Source organism: Zootoca vivipara, chromosome 17, assembly GCF_963506605.1.
Source record: "Zootoca vivipara chromosome 17, rZooViv1.1, whole genome shotgun sequence".
NCBI lineage: Eukaryota > Metazoa > Chordata > Lepidosauria > Squamata > Lacertidae > Zootoca > Zootoca vivipara.
Window position 1 is genome coordinate 23,487,344 of NC_083292.1, and position 25,307 is coordinate 23,512,650.

At 48.2% G+C, this 25,307-nt stretch overlaps 1 protein-coding gene across 2 annotated transcripts in view; it reads left to right on the top strand.

Moving 5' to 3' along the window:
* The window catches only part of SPTBN2 (spectrin beta, non-erythrocytic 2), an 80,175-nt gene that overhangs the window by 28,736 nt on the left and 26,132 nt on the right, over positions 1-25,307 (top strand). For both annotated transcript variants that reach the window (XM_035099449.2, XM_035099448.2), the window contains 13 exons: positions 5,907-6,058; positions 10,951-11,124; positions 12,483-12,574; positions 12,863-12,943; positions 13,295-13,410; positions 14,246-14,358; positions 15,705-15,892; positions 18,703-18,820; positions 19,708-19,866; positions 20,690-20,992; positions 21,664-21,817; positions 22,154-23,024; positions 23,753-23,890. In XM_035099449.2, the coding sequence (XP_034955340.2) occupies positions 5,907-6,058; positions 10,951-11,124; positions 12,483-12,574; positions 12,863-12,943; positions 13,295-13,410; positions 14,246-14,358; positions 15,705-15,892; positions 18,703-18,820; positions 19,708-19,866; positions 20,690-20,992; positions 21,664-21,817; positions 22,154-23,024; positions 23,753-23,890 (2,659 nt within the window). The remainder of the gene's footprint in view (positions 1-5,906; positions 6,059-10,950; positions 11,125-12,482; positions 12,575-12,862; positions 12,944-13,294; positions 13,411-14,245; positions 14,359-15,704; positions 15,893-18,702; positions 18,821-19,707; positions 19,867-20,689; positions 20,993-21,663; positions 21,818-22,153; positions 23,025-23,752; positions 23,891-25,307) is intronic.

Genomic DNA, 25,307 nt, shown 5'->3' on the forward strand with positions numbered 1-25,307 from the left:
CCTGGTCTCCCAGTGCTCTACCCCACATATCTCACTGGCTCTCAGTCTCGACTGCTGCTCCTAGTCAGTGTAGAAATCACAGAGACAGATGGACCAGTGATCTGACTTCTGTAAGGAATGTTCCTGCGTCCCCCTCCCCACCTTTTGCACTGGGGAGAGGCAAGGATCATTGTCCAGGATGCTTGGATCACTAAATAGACTTCTGTCTTAACAGCTGGAGGGGGTCCTTTATCAGTCTCTAGGGTGAGGGGGGTGATTGGGGGAGTATGCAGCAGCTTGCCGACAGCTGAGGCTTCTTGAAATGCCGCTCGGCTCAGGGTTAGCAAACAAGCCCTGCTCTGACACGTCCCGGTGACTCAGGCAGAAGGGCAGGCTGAGCCCTCCGTTGCCTCTGCATGCACCGTGCATGCATGCATAATGTCTATTGGGTCGAAGCACAGGAGCAGCACCTGCCTGGGCTGTAGGGCAAATGCCAGCTGCAGAGAAGATAGTTAAAAACAACGACCCAACAACACATGCCCACAACAGCAGCAAACCCCAAACGCAGGACCACTGTGCAGGCCATGTTTCACCAACCTTCCAGATTGTTGGACTACAACTCCCATCATCCTGTGCTGAATGGGGTTGATTGGACTTTTTGGCCAAGACACATCTTGGCCAAAAGTGCACCTGGTTGGCAAAGGCTGGTGTGGCCCTAATTTGAGCCAGGACTCAGCTTAGGGTACTTCCTTCTGCAGTGGCCGGGAGGTTTTGGCCCTGGAGGATGTGAGAGAAGGGCGTGGGAGAGAATGTACCAGTGGCAGTGTGGTGTAGTGGTTAGAGTGTAGGACTGAGACCCTCAGCCATAAAGCTCACTATCACTCAGTCTAACCTACCTCACAGAGTTGTTGTGAGTATACAGTGGGGAGAAGGAGAACCGAGTGTGCCACCTTGAGCTCTTTGGAGCAAAGGAGAGATGTAAATGTAATAAATAAATTACCCTCTAATGGATAAGCCAAGGAGGGGTGGAGTAACTGAGGCCTGCCTGTGTCCTTTCCTTCGCTTTTCTTGCCCTGGAGCCAAACACTTGCTGGGGTTGCTTTGCATTGCATGCAAAGAAGGTGGACGGGGAAAGAGGAGTTGGAGGCAGGACTGCTGGCATCTCTCAGCCCAAGGCTTATGTCCAGAAAGGTGATGTGCGGGCAGAAGCAAAAGCTCTTTCTCCCTTCTATAGGGTTAAAAATGCACCTCCTTTTCTAGTTGCTACACCCCTCTTGGACTTGAGCTTTCCAGGTCTGCATCAGCTGCTACTTCAAGGTGTCCACATTAGTGTTTAATGCCCTAAATGACTTAGGCCCCAAATACCTGAAAGAGCGCTTCTCCCTACGCACCCTCCCAGGTGTCAAGGTCAACAGAGGGGGCCCTCTTGGTAGTTCCTTTCCCCACATAAGCTTAGGGCAGGCACCCCCAAACTCAGCCCTCCAGCTGTTTTGGGCTACAACTCCCATTATCCCTAGCTAACAGGATCAGTGGTCAGGGATGATGGGAATTGTAGTCCCAAAACAGCTGGAGGGCCGAGTTTGGGGGTGCCTGGTTTAGGGCATGACCCAGGACAGGGCCTTCTCTGTGGCAGCCCCTAAGTTTTGAAACTCTCCCCCTGCAGAGGTATCTCTGGAGTATCCCCTGTGCAGATTTCAACGAATGCAGAAGACACATCTCTTTACCCTGCCATTTGACACCCAAGATGTGCATTTTTCAGAGGCGCTCCTTCCCCCATTCATGTGAATGCAATTTGCTTTAACTGTTTTTATTCTTAAACTTTAAATCGCTGTAACCTGCCACGGGACCTTCTGACAAAACGCTGGCAGTACATTTAGTTGGTTTTATTAATGTATTGTGAAAAATCAGAATACTATAGAGGACCCAGGTGTCCTGGCTACCACTTAATTTCTCTTCCTAACTTTCTCCTGTGTACTAGTATAATTGCTTCTGAACTTCTACAAAGCTTGTGTGTGTGTGTGTGTGTGTGTGCGCGCGCACGCTCAGGGTGGAGTAGAAACAGGCAGGCACTGATGGGCAGGCTGGAGCTACTTGTGTTTTTTGGTAGCAGGGCAAACATGATGGGAGGTTTAGCCCAAAATATCTGTAGGGCTGTTGCAAAGTAAATTGATATTATTGAGGGTTGGGGAGAGAAGAGGCTGAGAAAGAGTATATTACCTAAGGTTCCCTTCTTAGCTTAAGGCAAGGAGCAAGATTTGAACCAGTTCTGAACAGCAAAACAAAGCAGAACAGCAGAACGAGGCCTAGCTTGCTCAAAAGAACTAGGGGGTGGGGAATAAGAGGATGTGGGGGGGGGGGTTGTCTGGTGTATAAAGACTTACAGAATATATCCTTTAGTGGCTCCTAAAAGTTAGCACCAAAGCCCTTCCAGATAAGTTAGTTAACGATTACTGGGAACGCTGAGATTGCAAGCCAAGAGATGTTAGCAACGTGGGCTGCCAACCAATTAACTTGTTTTTCTAGTTGATCTGATAATCAATGAATTGCTTAAAAGGCAGATAAAGTAAACCTGTGTATTACAAAATCATCAACAGATTCCTTATGGAGATATTGAAGGAACTGTGCGAGAAGTTACTAAATGGTCACACTATGAATATGTTCACATTACTGCCATAGAGCACAGTGAAGAAGTTGTGTGTGTGACCCGCCCCCCCCCCCCCGCATTTCATACTTCTTCCTTCCCCAGCTGTTCACATCAGCGGAGACTGGCCTCAATTCCTTTTCTGTTTGTGTACACATCAGGGAGCGAGGATGTATTTACCCTATGCAAAGGTGTTCACACCTTTACAGACTCTAATTGGTGTGAAGCTGGTTTTAGAAACATCTCCTCAAACAGTAGTATCTTATAGTACTGTACAGCATAGCTGCCAAGTTTTCCCTTTTCTTGCGAGGAAGCCTATTCAGCATAAGGGGAAATCCCTTTTAAAAAAGGGATAACTTGGCAGCTATGCTGTACAGGATACATATGCATTTTGGATAACATCATGTGAACCCAGATTAAAAACCCAGGACTGGAAATGTGTACATGGCCTATGCTAGAAGGAAATACTGTACCACAATTAACTCCCCCCCCCCTTTTTCTTTGGCTTGTGATGTACCAGAACCAAAATAGCTTCAAAAAGTGTGCCCTTCTCCAGACACACAGATTAAAATTCATGTCGCAATTAAACTGCCCCTTCCATTAATCAAGAAAAGCTTTTCTAGCTAACCTGCTGGTTGAACCAATGGAGAAGCCTGCGGTTCTACTTTGTTTTTCCTAGTGCAATCTTATAAATGAAATTCCTAGTGCAATCTTATAAATGAGAGCCAGTGTGGTGTAGTGAGAGCCAGTGTGGTGTAGTGGTTAAGAGTGGTAGACTCGTAATCTGGGGAACTGGGTTCGTGTCTCCGCTCCTCCACATGCGGCTGCTGGGTGACCTTGGGCTAGTCACACTTCTTTGAAGTCTCTCAGCCCCACTCACCTCACAGAGTGTTTGTTGTGGGAAAGGAAGGGAAAGGAGAGTGGTAGCCGCTTTGAGACTCCTTTGGGTAGTGATAAAGCGGGATATCAAATCCAAACTCCTCTTCTTCTCTTCTTCTTATAAATGCCTACTCAGGTGTAAGCTCTATTTCCAGCACAACTTACATCCAGATAATGTACATAGGATTGCAGTTCAAATCCTTTTCTTAAATTCTCAGTGTGTGCGTGTTTGTGCATTTTCTTTAAAAAGAATGTCCTCAATGCCATGTCCCCCCCCCAAAAAAGTGATTATTTTTAATTCAGATGATGAAATTAAGCTTTTAAATCCATATAAGTGTTATTGATAGCTAGGCTGTTGTATTTTTTTTAATCACCTGCTTTCTACAACGTTGGGGCTTTCCTCCAGAGCAGGGATGGATAACCTCATGTGTTGCTGGACTACAGCTCCCATCATCCCTGTCTGTTGAGGCTTATGGGAATTATAGCCCAACAACGTCGATAAGGTACCAGGTTCCCCTTCCCTGTTCTGGAGAAGGCAGCTTCTCTCCTCGACAAGACAGACCACCCCACCCCACCCCCACCCCATTTTCTTTCTACAGAAAACTTTCCATAATGTAGGTTCATTCTGTGCTATCGTGCAGATACAGGGCATCTGTTAAAATATGCACAGCGATGGTCACATGTGGTTGGTTCAGCAGAATAAATCCTTGCAGGACTTTTATCTCTTGTTCTGGGTCACACTAAGGCCTTGTTCAGATAGTCTGCAAACAGTATGGAAATTACCAGTGCCAGCTCCAGGTTTATTTGGGGGTGGGGTGGCTTGGAGGGCTCTCTCTGTGTGGACCCTCTCCTCCTTGCCGCCACCACTGCTTTCCATTTGTATGCCCCCCCCCTTCTGGGCCCAATCCTTAGACAGAGGTTGTATGCAAAGCAGATATTCTGTCACTGCTGTTAAGTGTCCAAATACAGGGACCAAGTGAGTGGACTCAAGTGTGTGGTTCTTTCTGAAATGCCCATATCCCCAGGGATGTCAATAACTGGGAGGGAAGGGAAGGGAAGGGAACATTTGATTGGCCCCTGCCCACTTTTATTTAAATGTGAACCACACTGCGTGGCCTGGGAGCTTGCTCTAGACTAGAGAAACTGCTATGACACCACGAGCAGTTCAATGCAAACAGTGAGCAGGGAATCTCATTTTTTCAAAAAGGAGGACACAGCTGGATATGCATGCTATTAGAATTTGACCATCAAGGGCAGCCTATACACAAACAGAAATAAATACAAGTTGAGGGATTGCTCTTCTTCTTCCTGCATAGTGCAAAATGATGCCAAAGGCTTCAATCAGATAAACTTAACCCAAGAGTGGGGAACCTGAAGTTCTCCAAATGTTGCCATACTATAGCTCCCATTACCCTGTGCTGGTGGGGGCTGATTGGAGTTGTAGTTTAACATCTGGAGGGCTATACGTAGGTTCCCCATTGCTGTCACACCTTTTTTTTTTATTCTAGCAAGCCTAACCAGACATATAGTTTCATTATCCCCCCTTTTTTGAAAAGCTTTACTGATTTTATCCGTGTTTTTATTGATACTCATGTCATGTATGCTTGTTTTTTTAAACTGTTTTGCTCATTTCAGCTTTGTTTTGATCAATAGTTACGTGCACCACTTACAGAGCTTGGGGATTAAGGGATTTATTGGTCTTTCTGATTTCACATTATCTGAGTCTAAGCTGCATTGAACTCCATGGTTTACTTCATCTGAAGGGCCACAAGGTCTGCATCCCTGCTATTAGTCAACAGAGCACACAAGAAACTGCCACTTGCCAGATCTGACTTTTTTTTTACCAGTATTGTCTACTCTGACCAGCAGTATCTGTACAGGGTCTCAGGCTGAGAACGGTATTTCACCTCCAACCCAACTGTTTTAACTGGAGGTGTAAGGGATTGAACCAGGGACCTTCAGCATGCAAAGGCTACAGTCCCCTCCTGCAAATAGAATTAGGTACATCTGTGGGGAGTTTCAGCCCAACATTGTCGTTTAAAATAGCAACCTGCAGTCCACTGATCCTCCACCATGTATCCCAGGTTGTTGGTTCTTCCATTCAACATGCTCTCTTGGTTCCATTTTTCAACATTCTGCTGCTGAGTTTCCTCTTGGGCAGATGGAATGTTTTGCAGACATTCTGTGACATCAGAAGCAGCTAATCCAATGGCTGCTGGGGGCTTGCAGCCAAAAGGCAGATTTTGAGAGGGGCACTGAAGTTATGAGCTTCTTTACTGGGAAGGGGTTTGTATTGTAGAGAAGACTCTGGAAGCAGCCTGTTGTGAGGAGCCCTGCGGCAGCTAGTTCTCATGAAGGCTGCAGTGAAGTCTCTCCTACTCTGAGCATCACATGCTTTATCTTGCAGATGAACGAGAGGCCGTGCAGAAGAAAACCTTCACCAAATGGGTCAACTCTCACCTGGCTCGGGTCACGTGCCGGATCAGTGATTTGTACAGCGACTTGCGAGATGGGCGGATGTTGCTGCGCCTGCTGGAGGTGCTCTCAGGGGAGCAATTGGTGAGTGGTCAGAGCAGTAGCGTCACAGGCTGGGGCTGGGGGCCAGCTTCCTAGAACTGAAGCAACACAGTGCACCAAAACCTCAAACTTGCAGTAAGAAAAATTAAGTGTCAATGGATTCATTCAAAGAAAAAGTTCTTTGGCAGGGTTCTTTTTAAAGATGGTGCCTCTCAAGGGCTTATTGATATATTTTCAAAGAACAAAAATGAAGCAGCAGTACAAAGTAATAACGTGCCAAATCCAGTACTTTACATCCGTTCCTCCCCTTCGTTTCCTAAACTTTCTATCCACTCATCTATTTACTGGCTTCCTCCTAGGAAAGATGATAGGCAATAAATTCAGTACTGGTTAAAAAATAAAATTAGGGTTGGTTTTTTATGACTTAACAAGGAGAATATCAACATTTCTGCAAGCACGTTTTAAGTTACAACAATAGGCGTGAAAATGTGTCATCTCCCCAGGGGGTTGCCTGTCCTTCACTGACAGTGATTTTGTGTGTGAGTTGGCAGTAAGAATGCAAAGCATTGATGCTCCTCATTCTCAGAGCAGCCATTTTGCTGGTATTATCATGTTGTTTGGATGCCTGATTTTCATCTTCTAGCGACTACTCTATTCCAAACTTTAAAATGGAAAGCGTAATTCTTGGTGGTCAACAAAAGAGGTTTAAAGACTCCCTCAAGGTTAATCTAAAAAAAATGTAGTATAAAAACCTATAATTGGGAAACACTGGCGTGCGAGCGCTCCAGTTGGAGAACAGCTTTTACCAAAGGTTCCATGGACTTTGAAGGCGCTCAAACTCAGGACAAAAGGGAGAAACATGCTAAGAAGAAGGCACGTTTGGCAAACTCTCACCATGAGCAAATCCCGCCCCGAAACCTATGTCCTCACTGTGGAAGGATGGGAGGGGATGGAATAGGGTTTTTCTTAACAACTTCTAGCACTCTTAACAAACTAACTCCCAGAAGCCATGGCTGTTTAAAGTCGTATCACAATGCATTAAAAGTATGGTGTGAATGTGGCCTAACTAAAATGTTTATCTTGTAAGAAGGCTAGTGTGGTCTGTACTTTTCCTAAAAATACACCTCACTTGCTATTGATGCTGTCTGACATCTTATGGGCACCCAGCCTAATGAAATTTTGATATAAATTAGTTATTTCTGCACCGATTCATAAACACAATATGAAAAATCATTGTCACCATTATTATTCGTACGTATGAGAACATCTGTTTCTGAGTCTGTTTTCCCCATTATTTTTTTTAATTGTGTAAAAGTTGACATGGAGTCATCATTTTGTACTTAGAGGCTCCTCCTATTCTGAGGCCTTGACTGTAATTTTGTGTTTGTGTGTGCACATCTAGCTGAGAGAAGATTTATGCTTTAATAGAAATGAATATAGCAGCCTCCAGCTGTGCTGGTGTGCGTCAAACAAAATGGATAAATAATTTCGCAGAATGCCTTGGCGTTTCCTCAAATACAGTTAATTATTGGAAAACTCAGTTCAGGTGTATTATACAGATTCATAGCCCAAAAAAACTTCCATTTCCTAAATGCCAACTCATGGAAATACTGTGCTCAAGACCAGGTCAGCAAACTTTTTCAGCAGGGGGCCAGTCCACTGTCCCTCAGGCCTTGTGGGGCCGCACTGTATTTTTTTGGGGGGGGGGGATGAACGAATTCCTATGCCCTACAAATAACCCAGAGATGCATTTTAAATAAAAGCACACATTCTACTCATGTAAAAACACCAAGCAGGCGCCACAAATAACCCAGAGATGCATTTTAAATAAAAGGACACATTCTACTCATGTAAAAACACGCTGATTCCTCGACCATCCGCGGGCCGGATTGAGAAGGCGATTGGGCCGGATCCGGCCCCCGGGGCCTTAGTTTGCCTACGCATGCTCAAGACACCCATTACTGACGAGGATCTTAAAACCACGTGTCTACAATGCGCACACAAAGTGGTGAACTACAATGACATCACCCAGTGGTTGTGACTGTGCATGCCCACAGGTGTGGCAAATTATTTGTGTTGCACCGTCTCAGAGAAATGTATTATTTTGTTAAATTAATAGGGGATCCTTTGAATGGCTTGCTGTATGGGAACAGATCTCTCCAGACTGTTGGGATAAAGCCTGGTGATGACTGGTTCCCATGTCTCTGCCACGTCTCCTTAAACCTCTCCAGGCTAGGCCAACCTCAGCCCCCACCCACCCCTGAATAGAGAGCCAAGCACCTGTTCCCAGAATTCCACGCTTCGCCTCCCTCGCAGCCAAAAGGAAAACAGCTCGTTCCCAGCCTAAGTGAGGCAGTTTTTCCGGTTTCCAAGCAGCCTGGCAGCTAGGCTGTCCCTGCCTGGCAGCTTGGCAGGTGCTTCTGTTATGGCTGCTGAATTCCCTGGGTAGTATTAGCAGAGAGACACTGAAGCATGCTAGAAGATGCTGGAGGTCTGAGGGATTATGGGAACTAAGCAGGTTTAAGCAAGGCTTTGAAGGGCCACAGCTCAGTGGCAGAGTGCCTGCTTTCCAAGCAAATAGGCCCTGGTTCAATTCCCTGGATCTCCAGTTATGGCTAGAAAGGACTTGGGAGAGTCTGCTGCCAGCATTGGGCCCTCCAAGGAACTCAAGGGGTGGTGTACACGGTTCTCTTCCTCCCCATTTTATCTTCACAACAACCCTGTGAGGTGGGTTAGTCTAAGAGACTGACTGGCCCAAAGTCAGCCAGTGAGCTTCATGGCTGAGTGCGTGGGGAGTTGAACCTTGGTCTCTCTCCCAGGTCCTAGTCCGGCACTCTAACCACTACACCACACTGAAAGGATAGTGGTGGCACTGAGTATCCTGAAAGTGAAGTGCTTAGATTGCTGCAGTGGGTGAGAGGACAGTGACCTAATGATACCTGAGAGGCTACAGGAGGGATGAGAAGGTGTTGTGACTCCCAAGTCCCATCAGCCCCTGCTGTCAGCCCTTTGGCCAGTGGTCAGGGAGTCATTGTCCAGTAAGTAAGCTCTGTAGGGCCCAGTGGGTTTCCCCTCCCTTGGCGCCAGTCGTGTTTGGAAAGATTTCAATATCAGCAGAGGACCAATGAATGCATTTTAGTCCATGAAAGGCATAATCCTGATCTAATCGGAGAGAAATCAGCAGTGCATTGCATCCAAAAATGACCCTTGGGGACGGGAGAAATAGAAGGGGCGCGAGATGAAAAGCAAAGTTCTTAAATGGCACCAGTGGGTGACTTAGGAGCCTCCCTTTCATGTCCCAACCTCCGCTCCTCTTCCCATCCTCAAGCCCTGCGCTGTCATTTTCTCCCCTCAGACTCCACCCGCCCAGGCAACAGCCTCTTTAAGGGCAGGAGGTTTGCTTTGCAAAAGGAGAGGACATTCTTCTCATAGGCAGGGCATTTTCTCTGCCCCTCCTTCAGGGGTTTTGAACCTCGGCGACTCCTCGGGCAACTCTTGTCTGGGAATGTCGTGTAGGAAGGCAGCTCCGGTGCCAGTCCAACCGGCTCCCTGGCAGGTGCAACCCTGGTGTCTTTGCGCCAGGTATACTCAGAAGCATGCTGGGAGGGGTGGTGGTGGAAGCACCTGACTGGGTTGCAAGGAACAAGGAGGACTTTCCAAGAGGAGGCGGAGGCGGTGGGTTGGTACATGCCAGCAGCATCCTGGCTAAGGGAGGTGCACCTTCTCTTGCATACACAGTCGCTAGCTAACTATTTTAAAGTATCCTTTTTGCCCCACCTTCCATTACAGGATTGCAGTATATGTGCTAAAGAGTAAACTAGAATGAAAACAATCAAATAGATAAAAGTGGCAGATCAAATAATAAGTGAGCTACTAAAAGCTGGTTAGTTTTTTCTTGTTTTTTTAAATAAAGCAATAAGTTAAAAAAACAAACAGACTGGCATCTAAAACATCTCACATTTGGTGCCTAATGAATCATAGAACTGTAGAGCTGGAAGGGAACCTGCGGATCATCTAGTCTGACCCCCCTGCAATGCAGGAATATGAAGCTGTCCTATACAGGAATCGAACCTGCAACCTTGACACGAGCTACGGTATCCCAGCTGGCATGAGCTAATGAACATGAAAGAAAGACAGGTCTCTGTGACTGACTGGGTGGCCCTGGCCTTATTTATTTTATCCGTTGCATTTATATTCCGCCTTTTGCTCCAGGGAGCTCAAGGCGATGTGTGTGGTTCTCCTCATTTCATCCCCACACCAACCCTGAAAGATAGTTGAGAATGAAAGGCAATGATTTTCACAAGGTCACCAAATGAGCTCCGTGGCTGAGCATGGATTTGTTCCCTACTCTCCTAAACCATAGCCCAACACTCTAACCTCCAACACCACCACTGGCTGAGCACCTGTTCTGCATGCAAAAGCTGCATGCAAAAACTCATTGGCTCCATCCCTGGCATCTCCATGTAGCACTGGGAAAGACCTTAGGAACATAGGAAGCTGCCTGACGGGTGAACTTTCTAGCTCAGCATTGTCCACACTGACTGGCAGCATCTCTCCTGGGTTCTCTGGCAGCCCTTCCTCACAGACCTACAATTGCCAGAGTGGTTTAACAATCAGTCCCTGATTCCAGGGAACTTAGGGAATTGTAGCTCCATGTGGGGAATAGGGGCCTCCTGGCAACTCTCTGTACCTTTAACAAACTACAGCTCCCAGAATCCTGTGGGGGAAGCCACAACTCTTTAAAGTGATGGTGTGCTGCTTTAAATGTTTGGTGTGAGTGTGGTCTTGCATCCTTGGGATTAGAAACAGTACCGTAGTTGTGCTTGGTAGCAGAGGAAAAGCACTCTGCACCAGCTCATGGGTACTACACTCATCCCCTGGCAGAGTTACCGGTTAAAATCTCTCTCTTTCTCCTCTCACCCTGCTTTTGTTAGCCGAAGCCGACCAAGGGCCGGATGCGTATACACTGCCTGGAGAACGTGGACAAGGCCCTCCAGTTCTTAAAGGAGCAGCGTGTCCACCTGGAGAATATGGGCTCACACGATATTGTTGACGGCAACCACCGATTGACCCTGGGCCTCATATGGACCATCATTCTCCGCTTCCAGGTACAACCTGAGTCATGCCTTTTCCCCTTTCCCTTAAGGAACTTGCCTTGATTTCCCCTTGACTGGCTCCCCAAAATGTCAGCCTCAAGAAGGACCCCTCTCTTCTGCTGTCCATTCCCTGCAACTAGAGTGATCCATATACTGCCTATCCATGGAAGTGCAGAAAAAGAGCAAGGTTGTTGTAGTAGAGATGCAGAATTCCACTTCTTCAGCTCCTCCGCCTTCTTCTCGAAAGGGGATGGGGAGCAGGTTTCTAGCCCTCATGGCTTCAAATACTATCTTAGAAGCATGTGTGCAGAAAAACAGCTAAATAATAATTTCAGCAGTTGGCAGGCAGCAGAAGGGGCATCGGTCTTGTTCTCCCATTCTGCCTAGCAGCTAGCAAAAAAGCCAAATTCTGCAATAGGCCTGAAACTTATACAGGAGTTATGTTCTGGGGGTCTGTCCAAACTGGCTTGCTGCGCGGCAAGAGCCTCATAGGACCTTCCAGAACACAGTAAGCAAGGCATAGGGCTTTCCTTCCTGAAGCAGGAAAACCCAGCTTGGAAAGAATTTTTAAAGCCCTCTTGCCTTTCTGGGCTCTGGAGTCTCTTGTGAGATCTTGCACAGCCGCTTTTGACAGTTTTCCTTTGCTCTCCTGCTCCCTTCATATTTATTTATTTATCGATGAAGCATGCAAGGATGCAATCTTGTAAGTGAATTGCGCACAAGTTTCAGGCCTACTGTGCAAAGTAAGAGACGTGTACAGCGTTCCTTAATTTGCATAAGTCACACAGGTTGCAGAATTACCTTTTGGTGCAGAATTTGGATTGGTTTGGCACAGGTTTTATTTTTATTTTTTTAAATCACAGTTTGAATATATGTAACATGTATAAATGCAGCTCTGGTCATCCTCAGCTCTGATTAATTATAGGAAAACCTCTGGTGGACCAGGCCAAAGGCCCTTTTAGTCCAACGTCCTGTTCTCATAGTAGCCAACCATAAGCCCAAATAGGAAGCCCACATGCAAGCACACTCTTCCCATTGGTGACTCCCAGCAAATGATATTTACAGTGGTACCTCTGGTTACGAACTTAATTCGTTCTGGAGATCCTTTCTTAACCTGAAGCTGTTCTTAACCTGAGGTACCACTTTAGCTAATGGGGCCCCCCGCTGCCGCCGTGCCGCCAGCACACCATTTCTGTTCTCATCCTGAAGCAAAGTTCTTACCCCGAGGTACTACTTCTGGGTTAGCGGAGCCTGTAACCTGAAGTGTTTGTAACCTGAGGTGTTTGTAACCTGAGGTACCCCTGTATACGCACTCTGCCTCCAATAGTGAAAGGAGAACTGAGATATTGTTATTCTGCCTTCTTCTGCAGATCCAGGATATCAGTGTGGAGACAGAGGATAACAAGGAGAAGAAATCCGCCAAGGATGCCTTGCTACTTTGGTGTCAGATGAAAACAGCTGGGTAAGGGAATAAGTGGGGGACTGTGAGCCAGGGGTTTCCCCTTCCCTGTTTGGGCTTGAGGTTAGGAGCTGGCTGCCTCTGAGGCTAAATCCAGCTCAGCTAGATGTGACACAACCAAGGTTTAATATTACTACACTTGGATGTTTCAAGAACCCAGAACGGGAAATATACATTTCAGTTGTAGTGACATGTCTCGAACGTTCAAGGGAGGGCTGGGTTCAAGAACGCGAAACAAAGCAAAATAAATAAGCCTATTCCCTGCCCCGCCCCCCCGCTGTGTGTTTACAGGTACCCAAATGTGAACGTCCACAACTTCACCACCAGCTGGAGGGATGGCCTGGCTTTCAACGCAATTGTCCACAAACACAGGTCAGTGAAGGTTGGTTGGGGCCTGTCATGGCTTGGTAGCAGCTCGCTCATTCTTGTATGCTTTGGGGGAGGGGAGGGGTATCAATGGCTACCAGCCACAAAGGGTATGTTCCAGCTCCATTGTTGGAGGCAATACTCCTCTGAATGCTAGTCGCTGGGAATCACAAGTGAGGAGAGTGCTGCTGCGCTCAGGTCCTGCTTGTGGGCTTCCCGTTGGCTGGCCACTGTGAGAACAGGGTCCTGCACTAGATGGGCCACTGGCCTTGTCATGAAGTAGTGATTCTGCGAGCAGGTATCGCTGATCTAGCAGGCTGTTCTATGTTCTTATGCTTACTTTGGTGTCCTCATCAGGCCAGACCTGATAGACATCGACACCTTGAAGAAATGCAACGCACACTACAACCTCCAGAATGCCTTCAACATTGCCGAAAAGGAACTGGGCCTCACCAAGCTTTTAGATCCCGAAGGTGAGCTCAGCTGGGAGGACACCTGGATCTCTGTTCCCGTTTGTCTCTGTTGGCTTGGCCACATGTTTGTTTGTTTGTTTGTGTATTTTTAAAAAATCGCACATCACTGTAAATGAAACCTCCTAAGTGGTTTGCAATATATATATATATATATATATATATATATATATATATATATATATATATATATATATATATATATATAAATTACCAGTAAAAGTGAAAATTAAAAGCAGAATTTAAAACTGGCAAAACGGAATTAAAACCAGCAGTTAAAATAGCAACTTATAACACATGCCAGCTTGTATATGTCAATGGGCAGGGAGTTCCAGGGTGTAGGAACTGCCACAGTCTAGAATTGGTTCCTTACGAGTGCAGAATGAACTCGTAAAAGTGCTATTTCTGCAGAGGAAAGTGGTTTAGTGGGCGCATAGGAGTTAAACTGGTCCCAAGGGCTTTATATATTAACAGTTGCACCTTGAACTTGGACCACGAAAAATCAGCAGCGAGTACAGATTTCTGAGCTGGGGTGTTATACGCTGACTGGATTTCATGCGCTAACTGCAGTTTCTAGACAAAGCGCAGGGGAAGCCCCACAGAGAGAACATTGCAGTAATCCAGTATTGAAGTTATCAGTGGCTGCACTACTGCAATCAAGCTTTCCTGGTCCAGGAATTAGTTGCAGCTGCCATGCCAGCCAACCATTGTAAAAGGCACCTCTAGCTTCCTGGGCCTCTAGTGACACTGAACAAACTAAAGGTGGTGACCATCTGAAAACAGAGCCGTTCTTTGTCCTGTTTCTCTTGCTCCTCCTTATTCTTCCGTTTCTCCCTAGATGTGAACGTGGACCAGCCTGATGAGAAGTCCATCATCACCTATGTGGCCACTTACTACCACTACTTCTCCAAGATGAAAGCCTTAGCCGTGGAAGGGAAACGGATTGGGAAGGTACCATGAAGAGGGCTGTGGTGGGAGCTGGGGAGTGCTGGGAGCCGAAATGCACTTGGATTCCAATGCCACCAGGATTGCAGGAAGAAGGGCAGGCATTTGAGGAGATGGGTGGTATATTTTGCTGGGACAGCCTGTGTGCAGGAGGTAGCTCACTTGGTTAGGGCGTGGTGCTGATAACGCCAGGGTTGCAGGTTCAACACCTATATGGTTGTTTAGTCGTTTAGTCGTGTCCGACTCTTCTTGACCCCATGGACCATAGCACGCCAGGCACTCCTGTCTTGCACTGCCTCCCGCAGTTTGGTCAAACTCATGTTCATAGCTTCAAGAACACTGTCCAACCATCTTGTTCTCTGTCGTCCCCTTCTCCTAGTGCCCTCAATCTTTCCCAACATCAGGGTCTTTCCCATATAGGTCTTTCCTATGTGGTACAGCTTCATATTCCTGCATTGCAGGGGGTTGAACTTTACTAGATGGTCCTCAGGGTCCCCTCCAACTCTAAAATTCTACTATTCTTCCAATTCTAAAATTCTATGAGTCTTAAGTGCAGAAAAAGCTTTCAGTCTTCACCAAACTCTTCCTCAGGGTGGGGTGATTGGGCGGGAAACAATGCAGAATATTAAAAGGATATTTTAGGTGCTTTTAAAAGCACAACTCCAGATCTTATACTAGGAATGTCTATTCTGTGGCCCTCCAGATGTTGTTGGACCTGCAGCCAATGTTCAGGGATGGTGGAAGTTGTAGTCTAGCAACATCTAGAGGGACACACAGTCCCACATCTCTGGTCCCCTTCCCTACCCTGCCATGTGGTTTGCTCTGTCTCAAAACTCAGCTTTGCCATCTATCCAGGGCAGGTCTGGGCCACAGCTGAGCTATAGGGAGCTGAGTTATAGGCGAGATAAGATCGTTTTATCCATTTTGGGACTGTTTGGAGCAGCTGGTCTGCAAGAGAGCCGGGTTTAGATCAGATTGGATTATGTAATCCCACTTTTCTGGCCCGAAGAGTCCCAAAGTGGATTATAAAATTTAAAAAGAATGAAACAAATTCGAAAGCCAAACAGCACCAGGTCTGGGCATGCTCAAACATTCACCCTTGCCCATATTCTCCCTCAAGAAAGGCTGGGTCAAAGAAGGCAGCATTAGTCACTGTTTCCGAAAGGTGCTTGTAGCACCCAGAGGTAACGTAACCAAAAACCGCCGGCACTTCAGATCGGACCAGGATGCAAATTAGGCAGCCATTGCAGGTGAGGCAAGTCTAGACCAACATGCTTCAAAGAAGGGTTGCGGGTCTTTTGGCCACCAGCCCCCTTCCCAGGGTGTCTGAGTGATGCAGGTTCCTGCAACAGGTCTTGGACCATGCCATCGAGGCCGACAAGCTGATAGAGAAGTACGAGACGCTGGCTTCTGACCTTCTGCAATGGATTGAGCAGACCATCTTGACATTGAACGACCGGAAGCTGGCCAACTGTCTGAGTGGAGTGCAGAACCAGCTGCAGGCCTTCAACACCTACCGCACTGTGGAGAAACCCCCCAAGTAAGTTCTGGTCTTTGTGAGTGAGGAGGAAGAAGAAGATATTCAGTGGGGTCATGGTAAATCACAGGTAGGGAGCCTCAGGCACAGGGCGACAGATGTGGTCCGCCAGGCTCTCAGAATTCTTCCCAGGCCACACCCCAGTCGGGGGAGTTGTTGGATGCTGAAGAGGCAACGGGATTTAGTGAGCAAGGAGAGCCTGTGACAAGGAGGAGTTCAGACTCAGAGGCTGAAGCAGAGGAGGGGCGGGCAACAAGAGGCTGCAGAAGAATCCCAGGAGTCTGTCTCTCCGACTGCAACAAGCTCCCCTACCTCCTGCCCCTGCCCCCCCCGGGTCCCCAAGGACATGCAGGATGATGCATAGAGCAGAACAGAGATTACAGGTTCCCAGATGCAGTTTGAGACTGCTTGGGAAACATCCAACAGAGGAGGATTCTTAGAGGGGGTTGAAGGTGGGGACTGTCAGTCCTGGCAACTGCTCTATAGGGGCAAGACTTGCTGGGTAGTGTTGCTGAGTTGAATGCCATTTCTTTGGATAAAGAGTTAACTTCTCTGACCAATTCTGCTTCTTGCTTGCTGATCTGCATCCTTCCCAAGTGCATTTTGCCTGGATGCAATATGTCCTTGAATTGGGGTAATATTTCTTGCTTGTCGTAATGGAGGAAGGAGGTGTGTGTGTGTGTGTGTGTGTGTGTAGAAACCTGTGACTTGTCTGTGGCTTTGCAAACTCTACAAAGGCAGGAGTCGCACCTGCTGCTCCACCCATGGCCCCACCTTCCACTGGCATGTGGGCCCTGGAAGCCTGCCCAGGGGGAAGGTGGCCCTTGGGGCTGCAAAAGGCTCCTGCAGCTAATGATTGAAGTGCAAGAGCTCATCATGGCAGCCACCCTAGCCAAGCCCACAAGAAGAGCCCAAAGTGCAGGCACACACACACACACACACACACACACACACACACACACAAGCTTCCATCCCGCAAGAGCTTCAATTTACAGCACAGTGCCCAATTTGTTAGGATTAGCTGGCAGTCATAGAACAGAATAAGTAAAAATCATTGAACATTAACAAAAGATTTTTAGCCAGGTGAAATACTACCTTTAGCTTCTAATTAGGAAAGTGAACAATCTTTCAAAAAAGTGTTACCGCTTTTTCAACTGCTAGCCTGAAATAGGAACCCCATCAAGGGGGGGCAGTGGTGTTGCAACGGGGGGGGTGCCGGCGTTGCGACCCGGGTGCCATGTCTGGGGGAGTGACAAGAAGGCACCCCGCGGGGGCTCACAGCGGCACGAGCAGCCATCATGCAGCTGCATGTGGAGGGTCCTCCGTTCACAGCTGCAGCCACAAGCAGAGGATCCCGGCGCTGGTGGCAAACAGTTATGTACAGTGCATGTGCAGCGTCGCACGCATGCACTGTATGTAACGCCGCCGCACATGCTCTCTACATAGCGTTTTGCTGCCAGTGCCGCTCAAGCGCCGTACGGACAGCAGTGGGATCCCTTCGTTGCTGCTACAGCCACATGTAGAGGATCCTCCATTTGGGGCTGTAAGTGGTGACGGAGGGATCCTGGCACCATCTGTACGGCGCTGGAGCACCGCCGGCGCAAACCGCTATGTACAGCGCCTGCACGGTGTCGCTATGTACGGCGCATGTGTCGTACGTAGCGACGCCACACACGTGCCTTACGTAGCAACGGCCCGACCCCGGGTGTCATGACGCCTTCTTTCGCCCCTGGGGGATGGGAATACAATATCCTGCCTCTGCTTGGTTATATTTCCTCATTTTCTAACTTTATCTATGCCAGGAGTGGGGGACCACTTTCATCCAGTGCGCCAGATCAGAAGCTAGCTAATCCTTTGTATTTCACAGGAGATAATTGATCTCACCTCAAAGGTGTGGGTCTTAAATTTGGTGCCAAATTCAAATTAAATTAAATACAAAGGAACAGGGCGCACTCTTAAACCATGAACTCCCAGTTGCTCCTGGGCAACCCCAGCTTTACCTGTCTCGCATCAAGTGTCCTGTGGCATCAGGTGAGTGACAGGTGGTGTGTGGCTGGCCAAGAATGGCCTCATGGGCCAGATGGGGTGATCTGGTGAGCCTAAATTCAACCATGGGTTGGAGGTTCCCTGTTGCTGCTCTGTGCTATCACAAACAAACTTGAAAGACCCATGTACTTGCCTGAAGAAGGAAGCTCCATCAATTACCGTGGTGTTCCAACAGATGGTGTCATCACTTCACCTCTAAATAAAGTCCCAGAGCTGCTTGCCCTGCATAGCCCCTCCACCACAGTGCTGGGAAAACATGTGCTATTGTTGTGGGTTCTGGAAGAATGTGTGTCCGTCTTCTGTAGGGATGTCAGGAGGCAGTGATTTCCATCCCATGTTCACCACAATCAGTGCTGTTGCTGTTCTGTTGCAGTTCGGCTTCTGTTAAAACCGACACTGTTCATCTCACTATTTGCTAATGCCGAAGCTAACGTAATTGATTGCGTGATTAATTTCGAGGGAAGGGAAACGTCAAAAGCAATGCAGAAAATAGTGTACTGTAATGTAACATTTGCAGACTAAGGAAACAATCATAGCAAATGCCATTTGTGTGCGATTTCCAGATAAACTGTTGAAATTTCTGCTCAGATTTCCAGTGGAATTCTCTGACTTACAAAGTCTCCTGAAAACTCCTGCATGCTCTTAGCAGTGAGAAAGGGGCCTCATGCAAAGTAGTTTTGAAATGTGCATTCTTGCTCCTAAACCTGGCTTGCTGTTCTCCTTTCTCCCTCTGCCCACCTCCTCTGCATGCATTATCCTTCTCCCAGGTTTACAGAGAAAGGGAATCTTGAAGTTCTGCTTTTCACCATCCAGAGCAAGATGAGAGCCAATAACCAAAAGGTTTACACGCCACGAGAGGGGAGGCTCATCTCTGACATCAACAAGGTGAGTGCCATGGACTGGCTGGACGAAGAGGAGCGGTGGGAGGCTGCAGCCAGGGAACCCCCAAGGGAAACCCCAGAGGAAGAAGGCTCAGAGCCAAGGGATTGGTGGTGGAACACTGGGGGTCAGAGAGCCACTGATACTACTGAACTTGATGGCGCAACTGGGCTGTTATGGTACAAGGCCACTTTCTGGGTCCCTGTGCTGACTGGTCAGGGGTTGGGCCTGGGACATTCTGCATGCATAGCATGTGCTCTAAGTTGTGCTCCCACCACTGGAACTTAGGACACTGCCTTAGACTGAGTCCAGCAGCTTGTTCATATTGCCAGGGTTATTGATACTGGTCTCCACCACTGAACTACCTCTGCAGAACTGTGGGGTTGGGAGGGCGGTGTTACTTAGGACTTGTCCATTTGCCCAAGGAAGCACACTTGGTGTTCCTGGGTAGCGGAGGCCTAGTGCTTACCAATATGTGTGTTGTATTTGGTGCATCTGTCTCTGAGTCTACTAGAACCACCTTGATTTTAAAGAAATGCAGGCTGGAAACATATTATATGATGAAGCAAACAAATAGTTATGCCCAGGTTCAGCTGGTATTTGTCGATTCCAAATAGAAGCCGTCAGCTAACAACGATTAATGATTAATAGGCAAGTCCATTCATTTGGGCAATTTCCTGGAATCCGGATTTGATTTTAATCAAGGATCAGCTCATGAACTCATTTCCAATTGAGCACTGTGGGGCAGTGACATTGCTTCTGAGCATGTGCAGAATGCCTTGAAAATTCTGCAGCCAAAGCTTCAAAACAAACTGAATCCCTTCTCCATTTAAAGAAATTAAAACACTTGTTTTGGAAATGTTTGTCTCCATGACTTCTTTCCTCCTCCACAGGGCTGGGAGCGGCTGGAGAAAGCGGAGCATGAGAGAGAGCTGGCGCTGCGCAATGAGCTGATTCGGCAGGAGAAGCTGGAGCAGCTGGCAGCACGCTTCGACCGCAAGGCAGCCATGCGTGAGACCTGGCTGAGTGAGAACCAGCGCCTCGTCTCCCAGGTCAGTGAAAGGAGGAGGAGGAGCATTTAGGTTGTGTCTAGGGGCAGATCCACACCATACATTTAAAGCAACATCCAATGCACATTTAAAGCATATGACGCCCCCCAAAGAATCTTGGGAACTGCATTCAGCTTCATTGGGACCTTTGAAGGTGGCTTGGAAACTACGGTTAATCTGGAATGCGGCTGCCAGACTGGTGACTGGGAGCAGCTTCCCAGACCCAGCTAAAGGATCTACATTGGCTCTCAGTAGGATTCCGAGCACAATTCAAAGTGTTGGTGTTGACCTTTAAAGCCCTTTGGTTCTGCATACCTGAAAGAGCGTCTCCACCCCCATCGTTCAGCCCGGCCTCCAAGGGCCTTCTGGCAGTTCCCTCACTCTGAAGTGAAGCTACAGAGAACCAGCCAGAGGGCCTTCTCGGTAGTTGCACCTGCCCTGTGGAGTGCCCTCCCATCAGATGTTAAGGATATAAACCACTATCTCCTGACTTTTTGAAGACACCTGAAGGCAGCCCTGTATAGGGAAGTTTGAAATGTCTCATATTTTAGTGTGTTTTTATATTATATTATATTATAATTTATATTATTATAATTTACTAATAACAATAATAATTAGAGGAAAAACGTACTCTATTCACTTTCTCCATGCCATGCATTTAAGGGAATCGCTCCACCCCCTCGATCATTTTGGTGGCACTTTTCTGAACTTGAAGTGTCTGTCTCTCTCTGTCTGATCTGGGAGAGCGGCGTGGGGTGGGGGGAAACAACCTTACCCCAGCATCCTGAAGAATGAGATTCTTTCTCTCCTGCTCCACAATCTGTAGGATAACTTTGGCTTGGACATTTCGGCGGTGGAGGCCGCGGTGCGGAAACACGAAGCCATCGAGACGGACATCGTGGCGTACAGTGAGCGCGTGGCAGCTGTGAACGCGGTGGCAGCCGAGCTGGAGGCGGAGGGCTACCACGACATCAAGCGGGTGTTGGCGCGCAAGAACAACGTGGCGAGGCTTTGGGACTACTTGCGCGAGCTGGTGGCTGCCCGCCGGGAGCGCCTGATGCTCCATTTCGAGCTGCAGAAGATGTTCCAGGACTTGGCCTACCTCATGGATTGGCTGGAAGAGATGAAGGTAGCTGGCGAGGCTGTAATGGGCAAGAGGGGTGATGCTTGAGAGCGCATTTCCTGCATTGGAGGGGTGTGTGTGTTGGACTAAGCCACCTTTGAGGTCGTGTCCAGTGCTATGTCTTGCATCAGAATAGGGGAAGGGGCCATAGCTCCATGGGAGATCACCTGCCCTGCACACAGAGGATCCCAGCTTCAACCCCTAGCATCTCCAGGTAGAGCTAGGAGAGAACCCTGCCTGAATCCCTGGAGAGTTGCTGCCAGTCAGTGTATACAACACATAGCTAGATGAACCAATGGGTCTGACTTGGTGTGAAGCAGCTTCCAGGGTTCTTATCACTACCAGATGCAGAAACCTCTGAAGCCAACAGGAGTGTTGCATTTGGGCCCTGTCTAGGGCAGCGTAGTAAATTGTCCTGGAGTCAATGACTGCTGAGGTCCTTTCCAATTATGATCTTATGAATTCACAGGTTATTCTTCATTTCTATTGGCCGAGAAAGAGAAGTGAGGGAGCTTCATGTTTAGGGACTCACCTGCCCTGGAAGACCCTAGTGGGGAGAGGGAAGGGCAGCTTTGCCTAGGGACCCCCTTTGTCTCTTCTACTGTGTCCCCAAGCAGGATGGTTGAGATGAGGCCAGGCGTCAAGTCTCCCTCATCCTGTGCTGTCTTTCCTCACAGGGCCGCCTTCAGTCTCAGGACTTTGGGAAACACCTGCATGGCGTGGAGGACCTGCTGCAGATCCACGCCCTGGTGGAGGCCGACATCTCCGTCCAGGCCGAACGGGTGAAAGCCATCAGTGCCGCTGCCCAGCGCTTTGCCACCCCTGGGGAAGGTAAGAGCCTCGGGAGCTTGAGAAGGAAGTATGAATGGGGGGGGAGCAGAGTGGGAGTGCCCTTGGCTCCCCATTTCAAAGCCTTATCTCCCAATTTCCCCCTCTTTCCTATCCTTCTTGCTGTTCCCTGAGACTTCCACAGCAGTTGTAGGATTCTCTGTGCAACATGGGATTTGCTAAAATGATCAGTGTGACAAATTACCATCCCTTTATTGTGGGTAAAGTGGTAGGTGTAGGGAGCAGGTCAAAGCCCAAGTAGGGAGCGTCACTCTCTGCTATGGATTTTGCGAAACTTGACAGGAATGCGGCTCCTCATTTCGGTTTTCCTGCTTGCAGCTTACAAGCCCTGTGACCCCCACCTTGTCCAAGAGCGCGTGGCAACGCTGGACCGGTGCTATCGGGAGCTGGTGGCGTTGGCAGCGCAAAGGCGTGCCAAACTGGAAGAGTCTCGCCGCCTTTGGAAGTTCTTCTGGGACATGGGCGAGGAGGAGGCCTGGATCCGGGAGCAGAGCCAGATCCTGTCGTCAGGCGACTTCGGCAAGGACCTGACGAGTGCGCTGCGCCTGACCAGCAAGCATAACGCCTTCCGCGACGAGATGAGCGGCCGTGCTGGCCCGCTGCAGCAGAGCATAGCCGAAGGCCGCCAGCTGGTTGCCGAGGGCCACTTTGGGGCTGCCGAGGTGGCCGAACGGATCCGGGAAATCGAGGAGCAATGGGATCAGCTGGAGGCGCTGTCCCGAGAGCGGGAGCAGCGCCTTCTCCAGGCCTCCAATCTCTACCAGTTCCAGGCGGACGCCAATGACATGGAGGCCTGGTTGCTGGATGCACTCCGCTTGGTGTCCAGCTCCGAGGTGGGCCATGACGAGTACTCCACGCAGAGCCTGGTGAAGAAGCACAAGGATGTGGAGGAGGAGATCCACAACCACCGCCCTGCCCTCGACGCCCTCCATGAGCAGGCCCGGAGCCTGCCCCCTGCCTTTGCCCATGCCCCCGAGGTGGATGGGCGGCTCCCTGCGCTGGAGCAGCGCTATGAGGAACTGGTTGCTCTCTCCGAGCATCGCAAGCAAGCCCTGCAGGATGCTCTCAACCTTTACAAGATGTTCAGCGAGGCAGATGCGTGCGGGCTCTGGATTGGCGAGAGGGAGTACTGGATTGAAACGATGGATGTCCCTGAGAAGTTGGAAGACCTTGAAGTGGTTCAGCAAAGGTGAGTGAGTAGGTTCAAGCAGCAGCCACCTTGTTCCCCCTTATAGCCCAGGAGCGGAGGGTCGGTGGGTGGGTTCTTCAAAGTAAATACTTCATATTGTTTGCAGTTAAACTCTGGCAGGCCTAGGGAATATCCAGTCCATGGGTTTAAGTAGATCCAGCACGAGTCCCTGTTTGGCCCATGAGGCCTATGCCCCAAATCACGGCCAACTGTCTGACACCTGACATCATACATGACATCACAGTGCTATATGACATCACAGCATTATGTATTGTGTCATATGTGACTCCATCCGTTTTAAGCACTGTTACACCATTTTAGCAGACATTGAGAATCCCGAGGACCGTAGTTTGTTAAGGGTTCTGACCTCACAGAGTTCCCAGCATCCTTAACTGACTACAGTTCCCAGGATTCCCCCATGATGGTTAAAATGATAAAAGTAGCACTTTAAACGTATTGTGTGGTCGTGAGAGAGTGGAGACTCATGTTCAGAGCCCTGCTTGTCCCTGAAGCTTATTGGGTGACCTTGCGCCAGGTTGCTCTTGTCTCTCGGGCTAGCCTACCTCAAAGGGTTGTTATGAGGATAAAATGGGTGTGGTCACCATGTACTCTGCCTTGACCCTCCTTGGGCAGAGCTGGGGGTGGGGAGAAGATGAAATGTAAATGCAGTTAATTAATAAATTAATCCAATCTCTCGCCCACTTCTCGTTCGGTCCTTGTTGTCTCAGGTTTGAGACTCTGGAGCCAGAGATGAATAATCTGGCCTCCCGCATTGCAGCGGTGAATGAGATTGCGAGCCGGCTTCTGGGAACTGACCACAGGAACAAGGACAGCATCCAGGCCACTCAGGAACAGCTCAATGCCAGGTGGGGATCAAGAAAAGTGTGTGTGTGTGAGAGAGAGAGAGAACAGGGAGATGGTGCAATGGTTTGAGTGACAAACCTGACCCAAGAAATCTGAAAGATCACCTCCTTCCCTACAGACCTTCTCAGGTGTTGAGAGTGGCGGGGAGGGCCTCAGAAGTGTGGTTTGTGTGTGTGACGGCCCCCAAACTAGAATTCTTTCCCTGCAGAGCTATATCTGGCACCTTCATTGTTTAGTTCTCGTCATATGCTCCTTACCTGAGATATTGTAGGGACGGGGGTGGCGCTGTGGTCTAAACCACTGAGCCTCCTGCGCTTGCCAATCGGAAGGTCGGCAGTTCAAATCTGCCTGACGGGGTGAGATCCCGTTGCTCTGTTCCAGCTTCCGCCAACCTAGCAGTTGGAAAGCACGCCAGTTAAATAGGTACCGCTGTGGCAGGAAGGTAAATGATGTTTCCTTGCCCTCTGGCTTCCATCACAGTGTTCTGTTGCGCCAGAAGCGGTTTAGTCATGCTGGCCACATGACCCGGAAAACTGTCTGGACAAGCGCCAGCTCCCTCAGCCTGAAAGTGAGATGAGCACTGCATCCCGTTGTCGTCTTTGTCTGGACCTTTTCACCTTTTTTAAAAAACAAAACAAAACAAAAACCCTGAGATATGTTTTTAGGACCACCTTATTCTTTCATTTGTAACATTTTTTGACTGATTCTAATATTATATATTAATAATATTGTGACCTGCCTATTGAAAGGTGGGTAAGAGATCTAAACAACAGCAGCAGCAGCAGCAACAACAACATTTTGTAGAAAGTAGCTGACATTAGATTATTTCATTTATTTTTTTAAAACAATAAGTAATCGTCAATATATCAATAATTTAAATATTAGACACATAAAGTTCCTATTGGAAATATAAATTAACAATTTATCATGCATGAGAAAATAGGAAAAATAATAATATAATAAAGAAAATAACAGTGACATTGAAATATACCTAATGACGTGGTTTTGCATTATCTTTTACTTTGTGGTTCCAATATAATAATAAAATTAATAATTAATAATTAACGATTGATAATTAAATAAATAATCTGCTGCCTTTTTATTTTGCTGCCTTATGTGGAGTAGCCCTTGAGCTTCCCACAAGTCAAGGTGGAGAGAATCAAAGAGATTTTAGCAAACTTGGGGTGGAAAACAAGTTGACTTAATGAGATGCACAAAAGGAAAGTTTCTTGGCCTCCTCCTTTCAGCCTTCTGTGCCCCCAAAATGCCTCTCTGGTGGTTTGGGTGGACACCTGAACAATGTGGTTGGGGCGGCGGCTGCTGCTGCTGGGGGGGGGGGAACAGGAATCACCCAACCTCAGCCGTAGATCCTAAAGTTAATTTAAGGAAGTTTGTCGAAGGAAAGGTTATCCTCCTCCA